This window comes from Episyrphus balteatus, chromosome 3 (genome assembly GCF_945859705.1).
Source record: "Episyrphus balteatus chromosome 3, idEpiBalt1.1, whole genome shotgun sequence".
Classification (NCBI taxonomy): Eukaryota; Metazoa; Arthropoda; class Insecta; order Diptera; family Syrphidae; genus Episyrphus; species Episyrphus balteatus.
In genome coordinates this window covers 43,945,672-43,964,181 of record NC_079136.1, presented here as the reverse complement: position 1 = coordinate 43,964,181, position 18,510 = coordinate 43,945,672, and the positions used below count along the sequence as shown (strand labels likewise).

The following is an 18,510-nucleotide window of genomic DNA, read 5'->3' as shown; positions in this document are numbered from 1 at the left end:
TAGATTCTACAGTGCCGTAGACATAAATAAGGTTTAAACATACGAATACGAAAGTTGGTTTTCTGTAAAAAAAAAAAAACCAAAAAAGATAAAAGTTCATTGAGCCCACGAGAAATTTGAATACTATATTTTGGGTTAAACTATACCTACAACACGCTCCACTTAAAAAAAGAACTTTTAATTTCAGAGCCTTTTTTTTATTTTGAAGCTGCTAACATAATAGTCGACAAAGGTCACCTCTGAATAGTCGCTCGAAAATATAAAAAAAATGTATTAACCGTTAATAGTTAAAAATAATACGCATACGCTACAGTGACCCTGATAGGTTATTCTAAGTAAATAATTAAACTATTTGACCTTTTTGACTGAACAGTTTAAAATTACAGCAACATGCTTTGGTATAAGGGGTTCAATTTTATTTTCAGAGACACTTTTTGTGTGCATGGACCTATGCGAATGTGGAAAAAAGCTATCCGACGAGCTGTCAATAATTGTCAAACAAAAAAAAAATTGCGAAATATTTTTTCCGATTTAAAATTTAATTTTAGCCACTTATAAAAGTTCTAATAACAACGAAGAAATAAGATATTAAAAACAAAACGCTGAAACCCTGAGTAAAAATAGAATCCCGCCGATCATTCTGGTTTGGAGCCGTTTGCTCTAACAAAACTAGAGTAAAAATTCAACATTAGCGTAATTAGGCGTTTATGTTCAATTTAATGTTTTGAGCAGCAAACGACACTTACTTATGTATTTATTTGATCACGTCAAATTGTTGGATATCACAATCAGCCTTGCTCATCTTTTTTTTTTTTTACACTCAAAATGGTCACCCTATGAAGGTTTTTCATGTGCCGTGACTACAAATCTTAATTTTTCTCATTTTTACTTGCGATATAGGTACCTACTATATATCAAGTTATGCATTCGTACCAAAAAAAAAGTTGAGATAACATTTTTTCATGACATTACGATGGTAGAGAATGCCAAAAAAAAGGGTCCCGGAAGTCCGTCTGTCTGTCTGTCTGTCAGTCTGTCTGTCTGTATAAGGAGCTACAGCTTAAACGGATGGGCCGATTGACTTCAAACTTGGTATGTAGCATTTTTTGGAGACTCTCCAGAGGGAATTTTGGAATTAATTTTTTTGGACCAAAAATAACGGTACTTGTCATATACCGATTTTAGTAAAGTTGAAATTGCTCAAAAACGGCTCTAACGATTTTGTTTAAAAAATTCAAATGTTAGTTTTAAGACAAGGTCTATCTTTCAATGAAAAAATTTTTTTTTGAAAATCATTATTAACGGTACCTGCCATAGAACCGTTTTTTTTTCAAATCCGATTATCTCCGAAACTGCTTATTCGATTTCAACGAAACTTTTTGTGAAGTAGCATACATATAATTTAAATGTAAGGCAAAAATAAAATATTGAAAAAAATTATTTTTGGATTTTTAAAAAAAATTTGAATTTTTTTTTTGAAAAATCAAATTTTCGAAAACGGGACATTGAATTTTTTTGAAATTTTGTGTGTAGATGTTGATTAGTGGTTTCTACATAATGGCATACCAATTTTATTTAAAAACTTTTTTTCCAAGAAATTATTTATAAAAAATTAGTTTTTTAAAAAACGGCTCTAACGATTTTGAAAGTTTTTTTTCTAAAAATGCATCTTAATATATCAATCAAAACTGCATACTTGTTTCGGGGGGCAATTTGATTTCAGATTTTATATTATTTTTTTAAAAACCGAATTTTATTTTTTTTTTTCTATACCCATGTAGTAGGTACCTACATTTTAAAAATTTCTATATAAAAAGTCTTAAAAATGTAAGCAACTTGAACTCTAAGAGCAAGTTCGTGCGACCCAGTCGTGCATTTTATTTTTCTTTTGTTACGGAACCTTGAATAACCCTGCTACCAACTAAGTACTAAAAATTTTTACATGACTCTAATTCAATGAACCGTAGCATACAAAAAATACAACTACGATGTTTCGGCAAGTTACCTTAAAAGTTGGTGTGTTCAATTCTCTTTTCAAAATGGTATAACATTGTTGAAAATATTCCATAAATAACAGAGATAAAATTTATTTTCTTAAGAAATCCGACTTTTTTATTAGGTAATTTTTAAATATTATTTAAGTGTTTGTATTCTGAAAGGTTCTGAAATGTATCTACGTTTGAAAAATTTATGGTTACTATATGTAGATATAAATTTTAAATACTATTATTTTTTCTTGCCCATGATAACATGGGCCCACAAAAAAAAAAAATGCCAATACTTTTGATCGGATCTGCCTATCTTTATGTATTTTGACGTGCTGAATCCGAATCTGAAGTCAGTTTTGTCAAAATACCCTCAAAATTATGAGTAAATTGCAGAAATACCCAATTTTATTGCGTTTTTTTACCTATTTTTTTTTGCACCGTTTAAGTTCATCAGCTCAGCTAAGGACCTTGATCCTATTTTAAGGAATTTCTAAATTTAAGCATTTGTTTTAGGCAGATTCGTATATATAACTGATTAAAATTTGGCCTAATAAACTTGATCACATATTCCAAAGTATAAATTGCCAAAGAGCCATTGCACGGCAGCAATCAGCCCAATCCTCCCATATTTAAGGTAGCATATCACTATGGCGCGGGTTAATTGTTAAGGATGTAATTAAAAATGAATAATGTGAGCTGGGTTGATGCAGTTATCTTTCTACTTTAGAAAGGATATAATGAATGTGTAGCTTTGTATACCTACATATTTTCATAATGTGTATACCAACACATGTACAACACAAAAAAAAAAAACCGAAATAATAATTTAATTTTACTGGCCCGAAGCGAATTTAAACACTTTTACTCATTTTTTTTTTTAAATACCCCATCATAGCCCATTTATATGAGGGCATAAGTAAGTAGGTATACGTACAAATAAATTAATTTCCACGTATACAAAATATAAGGGCAATATCCTCATAATGCCACAATGATTCTCTTTTATCCTGGTCAGATATCCATATACTTACCTTACTTTAAAAAAAAATGTTGTTTTTATGCCCGTCAAAAGAGACCATCGGTCGAATGAACACGAACAGCGAACAGCCCTTCATTACAGGATTATAAATAATTAAAAAATATGTGTGCCAAAATTACTGGGATAAAAATATTAATCAATTTGTGAGGTCTAATTACTAAAATATTTAACAAATTAGCATGTTTTATATACGAAAATATACCGACGTTTTGGTGGAGACAACAATACCATATTCAGTATGAATGAAGGGTGCGACACGCAATAACGGTGTTTATTTCATAAATAATGCTTTTTTAAGTACGAGCAACAATATTCGTTTGAAGAGTATAGAGGCGAACCTACTCTCCAATCGATATACCAGATCTAATTATGAAAATTCTATTAAGTCCTCTGTGCTACCAAAAATTGTACATATAAAATTTATACTCTGTCTGTATCTTTTTATGTTTACCATATTGAATATATTTATATATATGTATTGGTTTTGTGGCTTGTGCTTCCAGATAAATGAGTTAATTATTTAATTTAAACATACAATTAGGGCATTTATATGAGTGTTGATTCGATTCAATCATCAATGATGATGATGATGGGATCGAATTTAACTTTATTATGCGGCAAATTCAAACATTTATTTTATGTAATTTTGTTTTTTTTTTTTGTATGTTAACATTATCTTGGTAATTAAAGTACAACGTAAAATGGAGTATAGAATTAGTAGAGTTCAGGCGAAATTTTTTTCCTATTTATTTTTTATATCCAAGTGCCTACTTCAAATTTAATATTTTTAGTTGTTTTTTTTTTGTCACATGTATTATCTATACACCATTTTTATCTAATAACAATTAAGAAAAATTACTCTTAACAAAAAAAAAATATAATGCACGTTTTTCAAATTTTGATAATGTAAAAGGCAAATAAACTTAACATTTTCTAGCAAAATCTAGCAATAAATTTCAATAATGAGTTTTCGACACTTTAATCCCAACAACTGTAAAAAAGAAGCTAATTCTCTAAGTTTTGAACTAAGTGTAGCACAAAACAAGCCTGTTCATTTGAGCTAGAAATTCTATAGAATTCTAAGATTTTTTTTTTTAATTTCTATCGATTTAATTTTGATATTCATTTGGCAATTTTTATTAAATTACCTTTTATTAGCTGCGTTCCTTTGGAAATATTTATTTACTTTTTAGTACTTAAAACTACTTTGAACTACTTTGCTATATTGAAAAAGTAGTTCAAAGCAGTTTTAAGTACTAAAAAGTAGATAAATATTTCCAAAGGAACGCAGCTAATTTAAGTTTTCTCTTGTTGCGATATTGTAGAATTTTTAATGTATGACTTTTTGACACATTAAATAAATGAAATAAAAAAATATGTGCGATGGATTGTCACACCCGAAGTTCTGGTTTCAAATCCATCCTCACCTCACAAAGAATATACAGTAAAACCCGGATAAGTGCCTCTCGCTTAAGTGCCTAACCCGCATAAGTACCTTTGTTTTTTTAGAACCAAAATTTTAAGGATTTTTTCCATATAAAATTCATCTTTTAAGTACCTTTCGCTTAACTGCCTTCCCCGCTAAATTGCCTGGCTTTTCAAATACTTATAATTGAATTTACTTGCAAAACATTCTTTTAAGTACACATTTGAAACAAGTTTGAACTGTAAGAAAAACTTCGTTTCCTAAACCGCTTTAAATTCAAAAATTCTACTAAAGGTAGAAATTAACTAGTTAGCTATTTTGAACTTTCAAAGTAATTTTGTTTTGTGAAGATTATGTTTTTAGTCATCAAATTTTTTTTTTTTTATTATTTAATAAATATAGAGATAAGTGCCTATAAGCACTTAAGCGGGTTCTTGTAAGTACCTTACCCGCTTTAGTGCCTGTCAAAATGGTGCATTTAAGGTGAGGTACTTATCCGGGTTTTACTGTATATCATTGTTACACCGAAAAAAAAACCAATATCAATTTAACATTTTTTAAATATCAAATTAACATTTTTTAAATATCAGCCAAAAATGCTCTATAAAATGTGTTTTATGATATTTAAAATGTTAAAACAACATTTTTATTATCAGGATGATATTTAAATGTCAAATTTTGGAAATTTTTTTTGATATTTTATTATCATTTTTTCATATCAATTTCTCATTCCAAATTATTGAAAAATATTAAATAAAAAATTCTTAATGTGTACTTATTTAAAGGCGCTTTGTGTTTTTTCGAAGTAAAATGTATGATTTACTGAGATAATTTGATCGGCACTAAGATTTTACTTCACATAGTTTGGGAGAAAATAACAAAACAATTATATCACCTATAATTACGGTGACCATATTTCTGAAAGCCAAACCCGGGACGGCTAAAAAAAATTCGTTGGATCGTTTTGAAAATATTGATTTTTCAAAAAAAAATTAAAATATTTTTAAATGAGTTTTCATAGTTTTTCCTTTTTTTGATATTAAGATTTCCTAAACGATTTTATGGGAGCGTTTTTGTTGAAATCATTTAAGGCGTTTACGAAATCAGAAATCAAGAAAATGGTTTTTTAAAAATATTTTTTAGTCAAAATCGGAAGATCTGTTTTTTAACATTTTTATATAAAAAATGGTTTTGAAATTCTACCTTAAGAAAACTTTTAACATGTCCTTAAAAGTTTTGAAACTTATTTTTATATAAAAAATGGTTTTGAAATTCTACCTTAAGAAAACTTTTAACATGTCCTTAGTTTTGAAACTTATATGGGTTCTTTACTCTTCCATTATGTTGTTCTTTATTCGAAAACATTTTTCCTGGTGTACTAACCTGACAAACAGAAGCTGGAACTAAATAATTGACGAACATTTAAAAAAAAAACTAAAACCTTAAACTAGAGGCAAAACGAAAATTTTCATAAAAAACCAGCACAACGAAATCGTAAACGAAAATTTTGCTTTTCGTTGCACAGTACGCAGCTTAGGCAACGAAATTCTTACCTGTGCTAGAATATATAAAGAGTTTTTAATCGGTTTTTTTACTTTGGAGACTTAGAAAATTTTTCGTTTTGCTTCAGCAGCGTACTAGAAAAAATTTAATTTCCAACCACTGTTTTCTTGTTTTCCGTACAAAGTTTTTAAAATATTGTATACAAAAATCAGAGAATGTGCAAATACGGGACAATCACGGGACAAATTACAAAATACGGGACACTTATACGTCCCGGGTTTCTTAAATAAAAACCCGGGACAAGCTGTAGAAATACGGGACAGTCCCGGGTAAACCGGGACGGATGGTCACCGTACCTATAATAGAAAAAATAATATCACCATTATTTTGTAAAGAATATTCCCTTTTAGTAATGTTTTGAAAAAAAGAAAGAAAATTCTTAAAATAATAAAAATAATAAAAATGAAAAGGAAAGAAATAGGTTTCATTATAATAAACTAAAACGTAAAATCTAGTCAACATTGATATTTTAATTGTCAAAGTGAAATTTTCACTATCCACTTAAACTTAAAAAAATGTCAAAATGATATTTTGATTGTCAAAGTGAAATTTTCACTATCCCACCTGAAATTAAAAAATGTCAAAATGATATGATAAAATATCAAAATTGATATTTTAATTGTTGGACGACTTTTGTCACTGAAAAATGTTAATTTGATAGCTGTTATTATCAAATTTTTTTTTTCGGTGTAGGAATACATAGTAAGTGCATCTCTTAAGAAGTTCAAACTTACAGACCGCCTTCATTCTTGGAAATGATTTACACGCACACAAAAATCATAGAGGAAGGAATACCTAGAGACGCGACTTCGGTTGGTTTTTCTCTTCCACCCTACAAGCTGCAATGAGAGGAAAAACTCCACAGTGCTTATATGTGGTAGTTTTCCCGTGCATTTTAAATGGCACCAACACATTCAACTGTGGAGTTGAGCTCAAAACAATTAAAAACAATTTAAGTGCTCAGTAGGAAATAAATTCATAAAAAAATAATATAATAAACTCAAAACACGAACCTTTTTTTTTATTTATGTACATATTTATTGAAAGGTGGGTGTCTGGAGTGAGCTATTTGAGCTATTCAAGTTCATGTACAAACCAAAATCATGTTTAAATTCAAAATTTGTGAGGACATCTACTGGTGAAAGGAAGGTATTAAACGAATTGTACTTTTCACACGTATTCACAGATAGGAAAACAAGAGAAAAATAAGAGAGATTATCTGAAATTAAATTTGCGGGTGTTTTAGGTAAGGGGGGTACGAGTCGGCTCTCTAGGTATTCCTTCCTCTATGGATTCATCTAGCATCAAATTTATTTGTTTATTAACTTAAAAAATATCAGAAATGGTAGTTACTCAAATTATATATTGATGATAAATATGAACAATGAACGAAATGGTAACGGAGTTATGAATACCATAGTTATGAGCGACAAAGTTACGCGCGTTCAGTTTTTGGCTGTCCAAAAACATACAGTACGTTACTTTTGGCGTAACCGTTGATTTTAAATATTTTTTTCCATATTAAGTAATTTTTTTAGGAAATCCCCCCTCCCGGCTAAATGGAGGGGAATAGACACCCCCGTCCCATAAAATTTTGTTCTTGCCAACCCAAAAACCACGTTTCATTGCTTTGGTGGTTTTTCATAATTTAGGTGTTTCATAACTTCGGTCTTTCATAGCTTCGGCTTTTCGTAACTTCGGTTTTGCGTAACTTTGACGCGTGTAACTCTGTCGCTCATAACTCTGGTATTCATAACTTCGTCGGTTTCTCACAATGAACATGTACATTATTGAATTATCCTTAAATATTCAAGCAATGGCTTGGAGTTTAGAGTTGGTTTTTCTATTATACAACTGCTACATGCACTCCTCGTCCTTAAAAACAATAAATAAAAGAGGAAACTGTGTAGCTACGTACAAACAATAAAATAAACATATTTGGAGGTCACTGTGGCGTATACGTACTATTTAAAAATATTCTGTTTTTATGAATTATGAAGTATCTATAGTTTTTAATATTTTCAACAATTATTGATAAAAAGTAATTATTAATTAGGAGAACGAAATACAAGAAGGATGTTTTTTTTTTCAGATCTGAAAAAAGTGTGTTAGAAAAGCTTAAATCCTGGTTATTTTAATTTTGTATTTTATTAGTTTTTGGCTTTGTTCTCAGTCCATAATTTTTTGTCACCATAAAATTTGAATAATTTAAACTTTCCAAAAGTTTGGTACACTTTTTAAGTCCAAAGTAAGGGAACTTTGATACGTTTGAAGAATATTATATGGTTTTTTCCTTATCAGATCGTGTTAGTTGGTAAAAAACAGGTATGTATGGAAGAGGGGTAGTTTAAAAAAAAATTCTTAAAATACCAAACAAATAATACAAAAATACCAACACCTACAATATTGGGCTTAATCCTTTTTTTAAACCAAAAACCCATTCTTTAATGTTCTTCTTTAGTTATACTTCTGTATCTTATTTAAAATGGCTTTAAAATTCTTTGGTTTATTTTTTTTTTGTGCTTGCTTAAAGTTTATCAAGTTGAAAATATGCTAAACCACAACAGTATTACCAACCAAAAAAAGATGAACCAAATTTAGCAATTCAAGGTCTGAAAACTGATATTAAAATAATTTTTGTTTTTTAAAAAATAAAATTTAAATAAATGGAAGTAAGTGACAGTTCTTTCCAATACGGCACGTTCAGGAAATATTAGGGACTAGATATTTAGGCAACATCATTTTCTGAACGGAAATTTGAGAAAATTGACTAAATTAGTTTGGATACGCCATTATTGTCAAGTTTTGAAATTTACTTGAGAGTTTTACAGATCATGTGGGGCAGACAATAAATTTCACTTTACTTTAATTAATAAATATTATTAATTATAACCGATAATGCACTTTTTACACGTTTATGACACAAATAGATTAAATTCTGTTGTAATTAAAAACAATCATCTGTCATGTTGACAAAAAAAACTTTCCTAAATTTTTAGGGAAAATTTTCTTGCCTAACTTTCCAGTAAAATTACCTAAATTGGAAGGTTTTTTTTTGACAGTTGACCAATCAGAGGCCGATAAATTACCTAAATATTTAGTCCCTAACGTTTCTGAACCTGCCCATTAGGAACTAAATATTTAGGTAACGTCATTTTCTGAACGGAAATTTGAGTAAATTGACTAAATAAGTTTGGATACGCCATTATTGTTAAATTTCGAAATTTACTCGAGAATTTAAGAGATCGTATGCGGCAGACACCAAATAATAATAAATAAATAATATTAATTATAACCGATAATGCACTTTTTACACGTTTTTCACACAAATAAATTTAATTCTGCTACCGTAATTCTTTAATTAAAAACAATCAGCTGTTATGTTGACAAAAAAACTTTCCTAATTTGTTAGGGACAAATTTCTTGCCTAACTTTCCAGTCAGCCTTCCAATAAAATTACCTAAATTGGAAGGATTTTTTTTTGACAGTTGACCAATCAGAGGAAGAGAAATTACCTAAATATTTAGTCCCTAACGTTTCTGAACCTGCCCATTGTCTCCTCTAGCGCATATGGCAACTTGGAGTCGTCGTTTCGTTCCACGAATTAACTTGTGAAGATTTTGATGTATCTTTTCAGTTGATCAAGACAGCTTGGAGGTGGATTTCGGTCGCGAATGCATCTCCTCAACATTTCCTAGACATGTTCTGTTGAATTTAAGTCCGGATTTCTGTGTGGTCTGGTCAATCCAAAGCTGGCATGTTAAAATCTTGAAGATATTCTCAAACCACTCTAGCATGCATTATCGTGCATCAGACTAAACTGTGTACCAAATCTGGTGGTGATTGGAACCGCATGCTGTTCGAGGTAGGTCTATAGGAGAGCTGTAAAATTAACTAATATGATTTCAATTCAACAATAACTCTCTCTTAAGACGCTTTTCCAACACCAGCAAATTAAATATTTTCAAGAATGCCCCCATATAATTTCTCCTGCACCCTCATAACATAAGGCAACGTTTGTCGATAAGATGTTCGTTTTGCATTCCCTCAACTATCTACACATCTTCACAGATAAGGACAAATAAAAGAAGAAGACTTTTGAATTCCAAAACTCGAAACTAATTTGATAGCCCAGGAGAATTAAACATTTCAAATGGAAAAAATTAGATCGTGCAATTTTTTTTCATAGGACGGTAGAGGGGATCACTGAGAGCTTAAAACCAGTTTTTCGGGAAAATCGACCTTGTGCTTAAGCCGCCATCTTGGATTAAAGGTAAAACACGTTTTAGTGAATAACTCGGCCATTTTTGATTATTGACAAAAATTATATATATAAAACTTGTAGAAAATTTTATTTTCTATAACTTTTGTCTTAATAAATTTTTCTATATGACCCATATATTTCGAGTTAATTTGAAAAAACTATACCCCTACTCAGCTTAAACTTTATACCCGCTTTGATTATAGATTTTAAGATCAACGCAATATGGGAGTGTTTTTATATGTTTTTGGGGATGATAAATCTAGCTGCAATGTTAGTTTTTACAAATCCATAAAATTTTATAAACAAAAGGAACTATCTCAAAATCGGTAAGTGTCGTTTTAAACAAAATTAGTAAATATTATAATTGATGTCTAGCAAGACAAGCAAGTCTTTGAATTTTTCAGATCGGTTCATTAATGCCTGAGATATGACCAATTGTTTATAATAAAAGCTTAAAAGAGAGAGAGTGAGTTATAAACAATTGGTCATATCTCAGGCATTAATGAACCGATCTGAAAAATTCAAAGACTTGCTTGTCTTGCTAGACATCAATTATAATATTTACTAATTTTGTTTAAAACGACACTTACCGATTTTGAGATAGTTCCTTTTGTTTATAAAATTTTATGGATTTGTAAAAACTAACATTGCAGCTAGATTTATCATCCCCAAAAACATATAAAAACACTCCCATATTGCGTTGATCTTAAAATCTATAATCAAAGCGGGTATAAAGTTTAAGCTGAGTAGGGGTATAGTTTTTTCAAATTAACTCGAAATATATGGGTCATATAGAAAAATTTATTAAGACAAAAGTTATAGAAAATAAAATTTTCTACAAGTTTTACATATATAATTTTTGTCAAAAATCAAAAATGGCCGAGTTATTCACTAAAACGTGTTTTACCTTTAATCCAAGATGGCGGCTTAAGCACAAGGTCGATTTTCCCGAAAAACTGGTTTTAAGCTCTCAGTGATCCCCTCTACCGTCCTATGAAAAAAAATTGCACGATCTAATTATTTCCATTTCAGCTTAATTTTTTGTACATCCCGACTGGGCTATGATCCGACTTTTGTGGGTAACAGAACTAGAGAGAAGAGGGCGGTGTTGTAGCACTGGCAGGTAGGTGACGACAAAAAGAACATGTTTCATTTAAAGTTGAATCGATAAGTTCTAAGGAAACCCTTTTATCCTTTTATCCTTATTTTATTTTATTTTTTTTTTCGTTTTCTTGTGGTGAACATGAAGCATCCCTCTCAAAAGATGTCGTGTTCTTGAAAGTCGAAGCACTCGTTTTCGACATCTTCTCTCTCTCTGGCAGTCAAATTAGATTTAAAAGTTTTGTGGCAATGGAGTGTTCGACAGAGTTTCCTTTAACCGGCAAAATGTCATATAATTAGATTTCTGCGGTAAGCAAAAGGTTTATTATTTATGAGAGGCTTGTACTCTGCACACTATACCAAACCATCCACATCACCACACCGCAACATACCATGCCATTGCTATCATATAGAAATGTAGAATATGTTGCATTTCGCTATGGCTACCAATATATACATGATGATGATGATGACGACATCGGTGGTAAAGAAGGACGATGAAGTAGAAGACGATGACGACGATGAGAAGCGTGAGAATCAAACATGCATGCTCGGATACTGTGAGATGCGATGAGGAATGCTTGGATGCATCTGAAAATTCCTTGAAAAGGTTTCATTTGAATAGGATTAAAGTTGTAGTCTGTGGAGAGGAACTCGAGGCATCAAGATCAGGATGATGATGGGAATGATGATGATGATGATGATGATGAAGAAGATGATGATGATGATGGTGGTGGTGGGAGAAAAGGAGAACTTTGAGGTTGGTCTCATTCAGATTTGCTTAAATTAGTTCGTGAAAGCGAGTAATGAAACTTTGGCGGACACATTTTCTTGTAAGAAGATCTCAAGAGAGAGAAAGAGAGTGAGAGAGGGAGTATGGCTGAGTGGATGGATATATAATTAAGATGATTCAAAGGGACAAAGTTTCAAAATTGCCTTTAATTGAGCCTTGTAAATTTGTGACATAACTAAATGCTTCGTTGGCTCTCAGAAATGTTCAATTCGATTTAAAATACAGTTTAAGTTTATGAGGATTACGTTAATAAAGCAGCTCACACCGCGCGCCGCTCGCTCATTTGAATAGATAATACGATTATGTATTTTGACAGTGCATCATATAGGTATTATATCAGCTATTGAGAATATGACATAGAGATATCGCAAAACGGAAAGGGGAAACACTTGTGTTTATGGGATTAAATAGTTTGATATTATTTGTTTAATTAACATAATAATAAGGTAATTTTTTGTTGAACTTTAAACTATTTTTTTCAATCATAATTAAGGGTTTGAAAAGTAAAAAAAAAATCTAACTCTGAGATGGCAGGATCTTAGGTAAATGTCTCCTATCACCGAATCCAAATCTGCCGGTTCTTTTTTGCATAATAGGTACGCAAAGAGTGTTAAAAAAAAAAGATTTTACAAAGTGTTTTTGAACGACAAGTTGAATTGTATAAACAAAAGCCTTGAAGTATTAGAGCATCACGAAGTAAAAACAGTGACTTCTTTAAGTTAAGAGTTTCCTTGGGTAGAGATTTTGGGATTTTAAAAGTTTATATGAAGTAGGTATTTGAACTTGACGAAGCGAAAAGTGTTACTTCTTTGAGTCAAAAGGCTTCATTGAAGATAGCACAGGAATATTAAAGCTTTATGATTCTGTTTTTGTCGGGATCAAAGAAATGATTGCCATCGAATAAAAGTATATTGGAATGGACTATAGGTTAATCTTAGGATAGTATTGAAGTCCTTCAAATCGTTTTTAAATAAGATACATACTGCCCCGATTCTCACAAAACGTGGTCAGAAAGCCAAAGTTAAAAAGCGGTTGTCTGTAAAGTCAGTTTACGGAAGATAATTTTACTTGATAACGTGATAAGAAAACAGGTTGTGTGCTTTTGTTAAAAAATAGATCTTAAAATTATTTATTTGTAAATTTTCTTGTACAAAAATAATATGATAATAAATCTTATAGGTACTAAAGTAGGTACTTAGGCTAAAGATTTAAACCTTACATATTTACATATATCTGTTTGTAGAAAACCGGAAAAACTTTTTGAATCCTATCATAAATTATGCTAAAAAATACCTATTTTTACTTGCTCAATAGGGCAAGTATTGGTTTCGTGTCAAAAAAAAAATTCGAGGTTTTAATCAAAACTAACATTACGATGATGGAGAAGTCCAAAAAAGTGGGTTTCATCATGACGTCCGTCGGTCTGTGCGTCCGTGCGTCCATCTGTACAAGTAGCTACAGCCTAAACGGGTTGATGGATTTTCTTGAAATTTGGTATGGATGTTTATTTCGTAATTTCCAAGGTTGGTTTTTTTTTGTTTTTTAATATCTCGCTTAGAACGTATACCCCCCATACAAAATTTTCGAGTTATTGCAAATTTCTCGAAAACGGCTCTAACGATTTTGATTGAATTTAACACACGTAATGCTGTATATAGTTCTAACATAACTGCGTTTTTAGTTTTTCTCAAAAAATACGGATAGTGGAAATATGGTCATTATATTTTTTTTAAATCGCGGATGTCGGCTCTTCCGTACATCATTATGGAGTTATTGCAATTTTCTCAAAAATGGCTCTAATGATTTTGATAAAATTTTGCATACGTAATATTCAAAGTAATTGCAGTAAAATTGCATTCTTAGTTTTTCTCAAAAAAGTTAAGTCAAATAAAAAAAAAATTATTTAACTAACTAACTAATTTATTTAACCTCCATGCCGGCTCTTCCCCTACATCAATCAAATTTCTTAAAAATGTATATAGAGGCAGCTCTTATAATCTACAAGTAAGCTAACATAAAAGTGCTTTGAACTGCAAGAGCAAGTACGTGCGGCCCCAGTCGTGCATTTTATTTTTCTCATTATACCAATTTTTTATATGATTTTTTTCACTTTTTCTTGAAAAATGAATGTTTTCAATAAATTATTTTTAAACCCTTTACGCATTGTAAAAATTTAAATATGGCTTTATTCTTTTAAAAAATATTATACTTTTTTAAGTATCTATAATATTTTTTTTGAAAGAATAAATCCATACTTATTGAAAAAATCAAACTTTTTTTCTTCTAACACCATTAAATCCATTTTTTATATGAGTACTTGTTATAAATTTTATATCATCTGAAAGTTTATTATTTCACCTTTTATATGACGCTTCAATCATATTTCTACGATGCCTAAAAAAAAAATTAGAATTTTTTAAAGCCAACCATGTCGAAATTTCGAACTCTCCACAGGTATTTTGAGATATTTCTGAAGTTTTAAAATTTTACATTGTGTATGTAGCTTGTAGTAAAACACAGTTATTTTCAAGAAATCAAGTAAAACTTGTTTAAATCTTTGAGACCTTTGTGTTTTTTTTTGCTGCTTAGTTAAAGTTACTTTTAGTTTTCAACGAAAAAGTGCAGAAAAAACATGATCCTTAAGAGTACAATGGTTGAAGCTATATAAGTGCTACGGACTGTATGTAGATCTTAAGCACTTTTTGAAGGTTGGTTATTTTGTCATCGTCAAAGTGGAATGAATTTTTCTGCCTAGCACCGGAATGTAATCTATCATCGGTACCTAATTATTAGCTTGGCGCATTTTTCTTTTCAGAATCACTGATTGACAAACTGCATATATAAATACCCTTTTTTACGCCATCTAAAATCTAATAAAGTTTTCAAACCTTACTTTTGGCACAGATAATCTCATTAGTACCGATCGGATCGCTTGTCCCTTCTTTTCTGTTTTAATATTTTTAGAGCTCACGGACTCCTGTTTCAGTACTTATGTCTGCACATGGCCGTTTTTCTGGCCATATCATTCGACACCGATGTGGATTATAACAAGGCACATAAAATGAGATTGTATTAATATACTTAAAAACTGCTGAGTTGCTAACATTCGGATAAGTCTAGAAAATCTATAGGTCTTGCAAAGTAGAAGACACTAAAAATTAATATAATCCCATTAGATTACCATTTCAGCACACAGTTTTCGGTCATAAATAAATGGAATTTACCTATTTGATTTGTATTCTCTGATTTTAAAGGTATTCCTTTAAAAACTAAGCCATAAGCCATACATTTACCAAACATTCAACTTATCCTCGATTGTCCCAAAACTATTGTAGACACACTCGTTTGCAATCAAAGCAAAATTTTTAAGCCGTGGTAGCTTTTGTGGTCACATCTGCATAAAGTTTGAGGCCCTAACACGCAGAGAATAAAATCTAGGGGCTGTGTATTAACGCGTTCCACAATATTTATGTATAGTATAGAATCCACCCCAATAGCAACTATACTTGCAAGTTGCAACTGGGTTCTAACTAAACCAAGCTAAATAAAATTTTCTATCCATATCCAAGCCATTTATCTACGTTACTATTACACACATACTTCTAGCGAAGCAAATAATAAATTTCTGTAGTGAAAGTTTTCGTGAAACTACAAAATTTATGGAGCTTCTTCTTCTCTGTATACCAATTCCTCATCCCTTAGAGCTTCTCGAGAAGAGAACATGTTATCATGAGAGGACAAACTAAACTAACTAGAGAATACGCATAAGTTTACTAAAAACCAACACACTTACACACAAACTCATTTATATAACATAAACGGAAGAAACAGTGGTAAACTACCTGTGTTTTCAATGTTTTACCAGTTAATAGTACCGGGGTCCGGGAATCCTACAAGCTCTCCTGTTTTGCGGTATGTATGAGAAACTATATGGATTCCACATTATATAGACATGCGAGTTTGCAAAACCTTAAATAGATGCTAGATAGGATGTTTAGAAAAGTATGTGTGTAACGAATGTGCTTCTGCTGCTCTGTTCATATAAGAAAACTCTATTCGGTTCTTAGGAAAAGTTTCTACCAGCAGCATAGGATCCAGGAATGAAATACTTTAGAGTAGGATAATACATTCTCGAAGTTAATTTGCTTAGTTGCATATTTTAGGGACTCCCGGAAGCCTTAATTAAGTAATAACACAATTTTAATGTTTCAAATATTATATGCTGTTGGGCGTAAGTGTGTTGTGGAGGCCTTAAACAGAAAATAGGAGTAGAAGTATAAAAGTTTTTAAGGGAAATGGGTAAGGAGTTGGATATAGGTGAAGCACTTCGGATGTTATAAATGCGAACGAGCTTAAAACCAACTTGTGCTTGTAATGTGGAAAATGAAGTGTTTCCAAATAAAAACTTCCATTGAGAAAGGATTAAACGTACGTACGCATTATTTTAGTTACGAAAGGTCTTTTTAAGGACTAATTAAGATAAGATTTAAAATTCGTGGTTGAAAGTTTGGATTTTTTGTAAGTGAAATAGAAATAATATCCCCAGCATAGAGTCATTATTCAATATAATCAATATAGAAGGAGAATCAATAAATTGTTTTTTACTCATTTTTAAAACTGTAATATTTTGTTTTGCCCTGATGGGAAAACTCTTTGTAATTTAAATGGCTTAGAATTCTAATCTAGCTGAACTATAGGTTTTGACCCAAGTTATTCGTTTACAGAAATAACATGAGGCTGCCAGACTTTAAGTTTTTCAAATTAAAAAAAAAAAAAAAAAATAGTACGTATACGCCACGGTGTCCCACATTTTCAATACACTACCTGATACCTACATTTTCTACTTAAAAAAGGTCAAATTTTCAAATAAATACGGAAAAATAAATTTTAAACATCATATAACTGACCCTTTTCGTTTCAAAAAAATATTATATTATAGTAGGGGAGAGGGGAATACCTTAGGACACTTTTTACAAAAGTCTTCGTGTGTTTTGTCTTTTATTTTCGACATTTAACCTTGAATAACTTTTTATGCACACATAGGATTTTCGACATTTTACTTTTATCGATATTTCAATACTCTGTGTAAGTTTTCAGCTGTATGCGATTTTGTTCCAGGCTTTACGATACACTTAACTGTTTACGGATAAAATACAAAATACGTGATTTTTTTGTATAGACCTCCCTCTGAAAGCTAATATCTTCTAAACGATGGCAGCTATGAAAAAGTACCTACATCTTAGTCTTTTTTATGGAAAACATTATGAAATAAATTTAAAATATTTTTCAAAAACTGCCCTTTTAGAAGAGTTTATTATAAAAAACTGATATTTTTGATTTATGTCCAAATGAAAAAAAAATTGAAATATATATAATACAGTCAAATAATGTGAAAAAAGGGGTGAACCTCGGAATGAATGCTAATAGAAATTTTTTTGCTCAATATCTTCGTTTTGGCATTCTATAACATACCTCAAGAGTCTAGAAAAATCTCATGTCCGCAAGTCACGATTTAAGGCTCAAACCGCGAAATTTAGATTTTCGAAATAAACAATAAAAGACAATGGTATTATATGCACATATGGTACATGATTTCGAAGTATTTTTTAATGCTGATTCCAAAAAATCAAGGCAATCTGACGTCTATGAAAAAAGTTGTACCTGTTTTTCATCTGTCAACCCATATTATTATAACAGTTGCAAACTTACTACCGAAAAACCCTTTATAGTTTTGGTAGAGCAACCAAATTTTGCATGAAGGTTTTCATATCCATTATCATTAAGAATCAAAACAATGCAATGAAAAAAAAAATCCGTATCTATAAAAAAATGGTATTTTTTGATAGTTATAGTCATATTATAGAAGCTATGTACACAAATTGGCAATTTTTGAATTTTGACCAAATCAAAAATTTTTGTTTCTTTTTGAAAGACTACTTTAACAAAAAACAAAACATTTAATAATATAGAGAAGCACATTATCTACCAGTTTTTCAAAGACATCATTTGGATAGGACTCATAGTTTAAGAGTAATAGGTAAAAAACAAATATTTTCGACATTTGACACGTTTTAAAACCACGATATCAAACCATATCTCGTAGAAAAAAAAGTATCACAACATTTTTTATAGGGAATTGCAAAACCTACAAGTCATCCATATACTTTTTTTTTATAGCTTTTCCCGTTTCAACGTTAAATACGAAAAATCTAAATTTTCGACATTAAAACTTGAATAGCTTTTTATGCACTCATGGGACTTCTGGGGACTTTTGACATTTTACTTTAATCGACATTTAAATGCTGTGTACCAATTTTTCTGGGTTGAATGTCTAAT

The 18,510-nt window shown here is 30.6% G+C and overlaps 1 protein-coding gene across 1 annotated transcript in view; it reads right to left on the bottom strand.

Moving 5' to 3' along the window:
- Positions 1–6,118: 6,118 nt before the first annotated feature.
- Positions 6,119–18,510, bottom strand: part of LOC129917133 (uncharacterized) — a 61,284-nt gene continuing 48,892 nt past the window's right edge. The window contains exon 2 of the mRNA XM_055997499.1: positions 6,119–6,312. Within this exon, the coding sequence (XP_055853474.1) occupies positions 6,304–6,312 (9 nt within the window). The 3' untranslated portion in view covers positions 6,119–6,303. The remainder of the gene's footprint in view (positions 6,313–18,510) is intronic.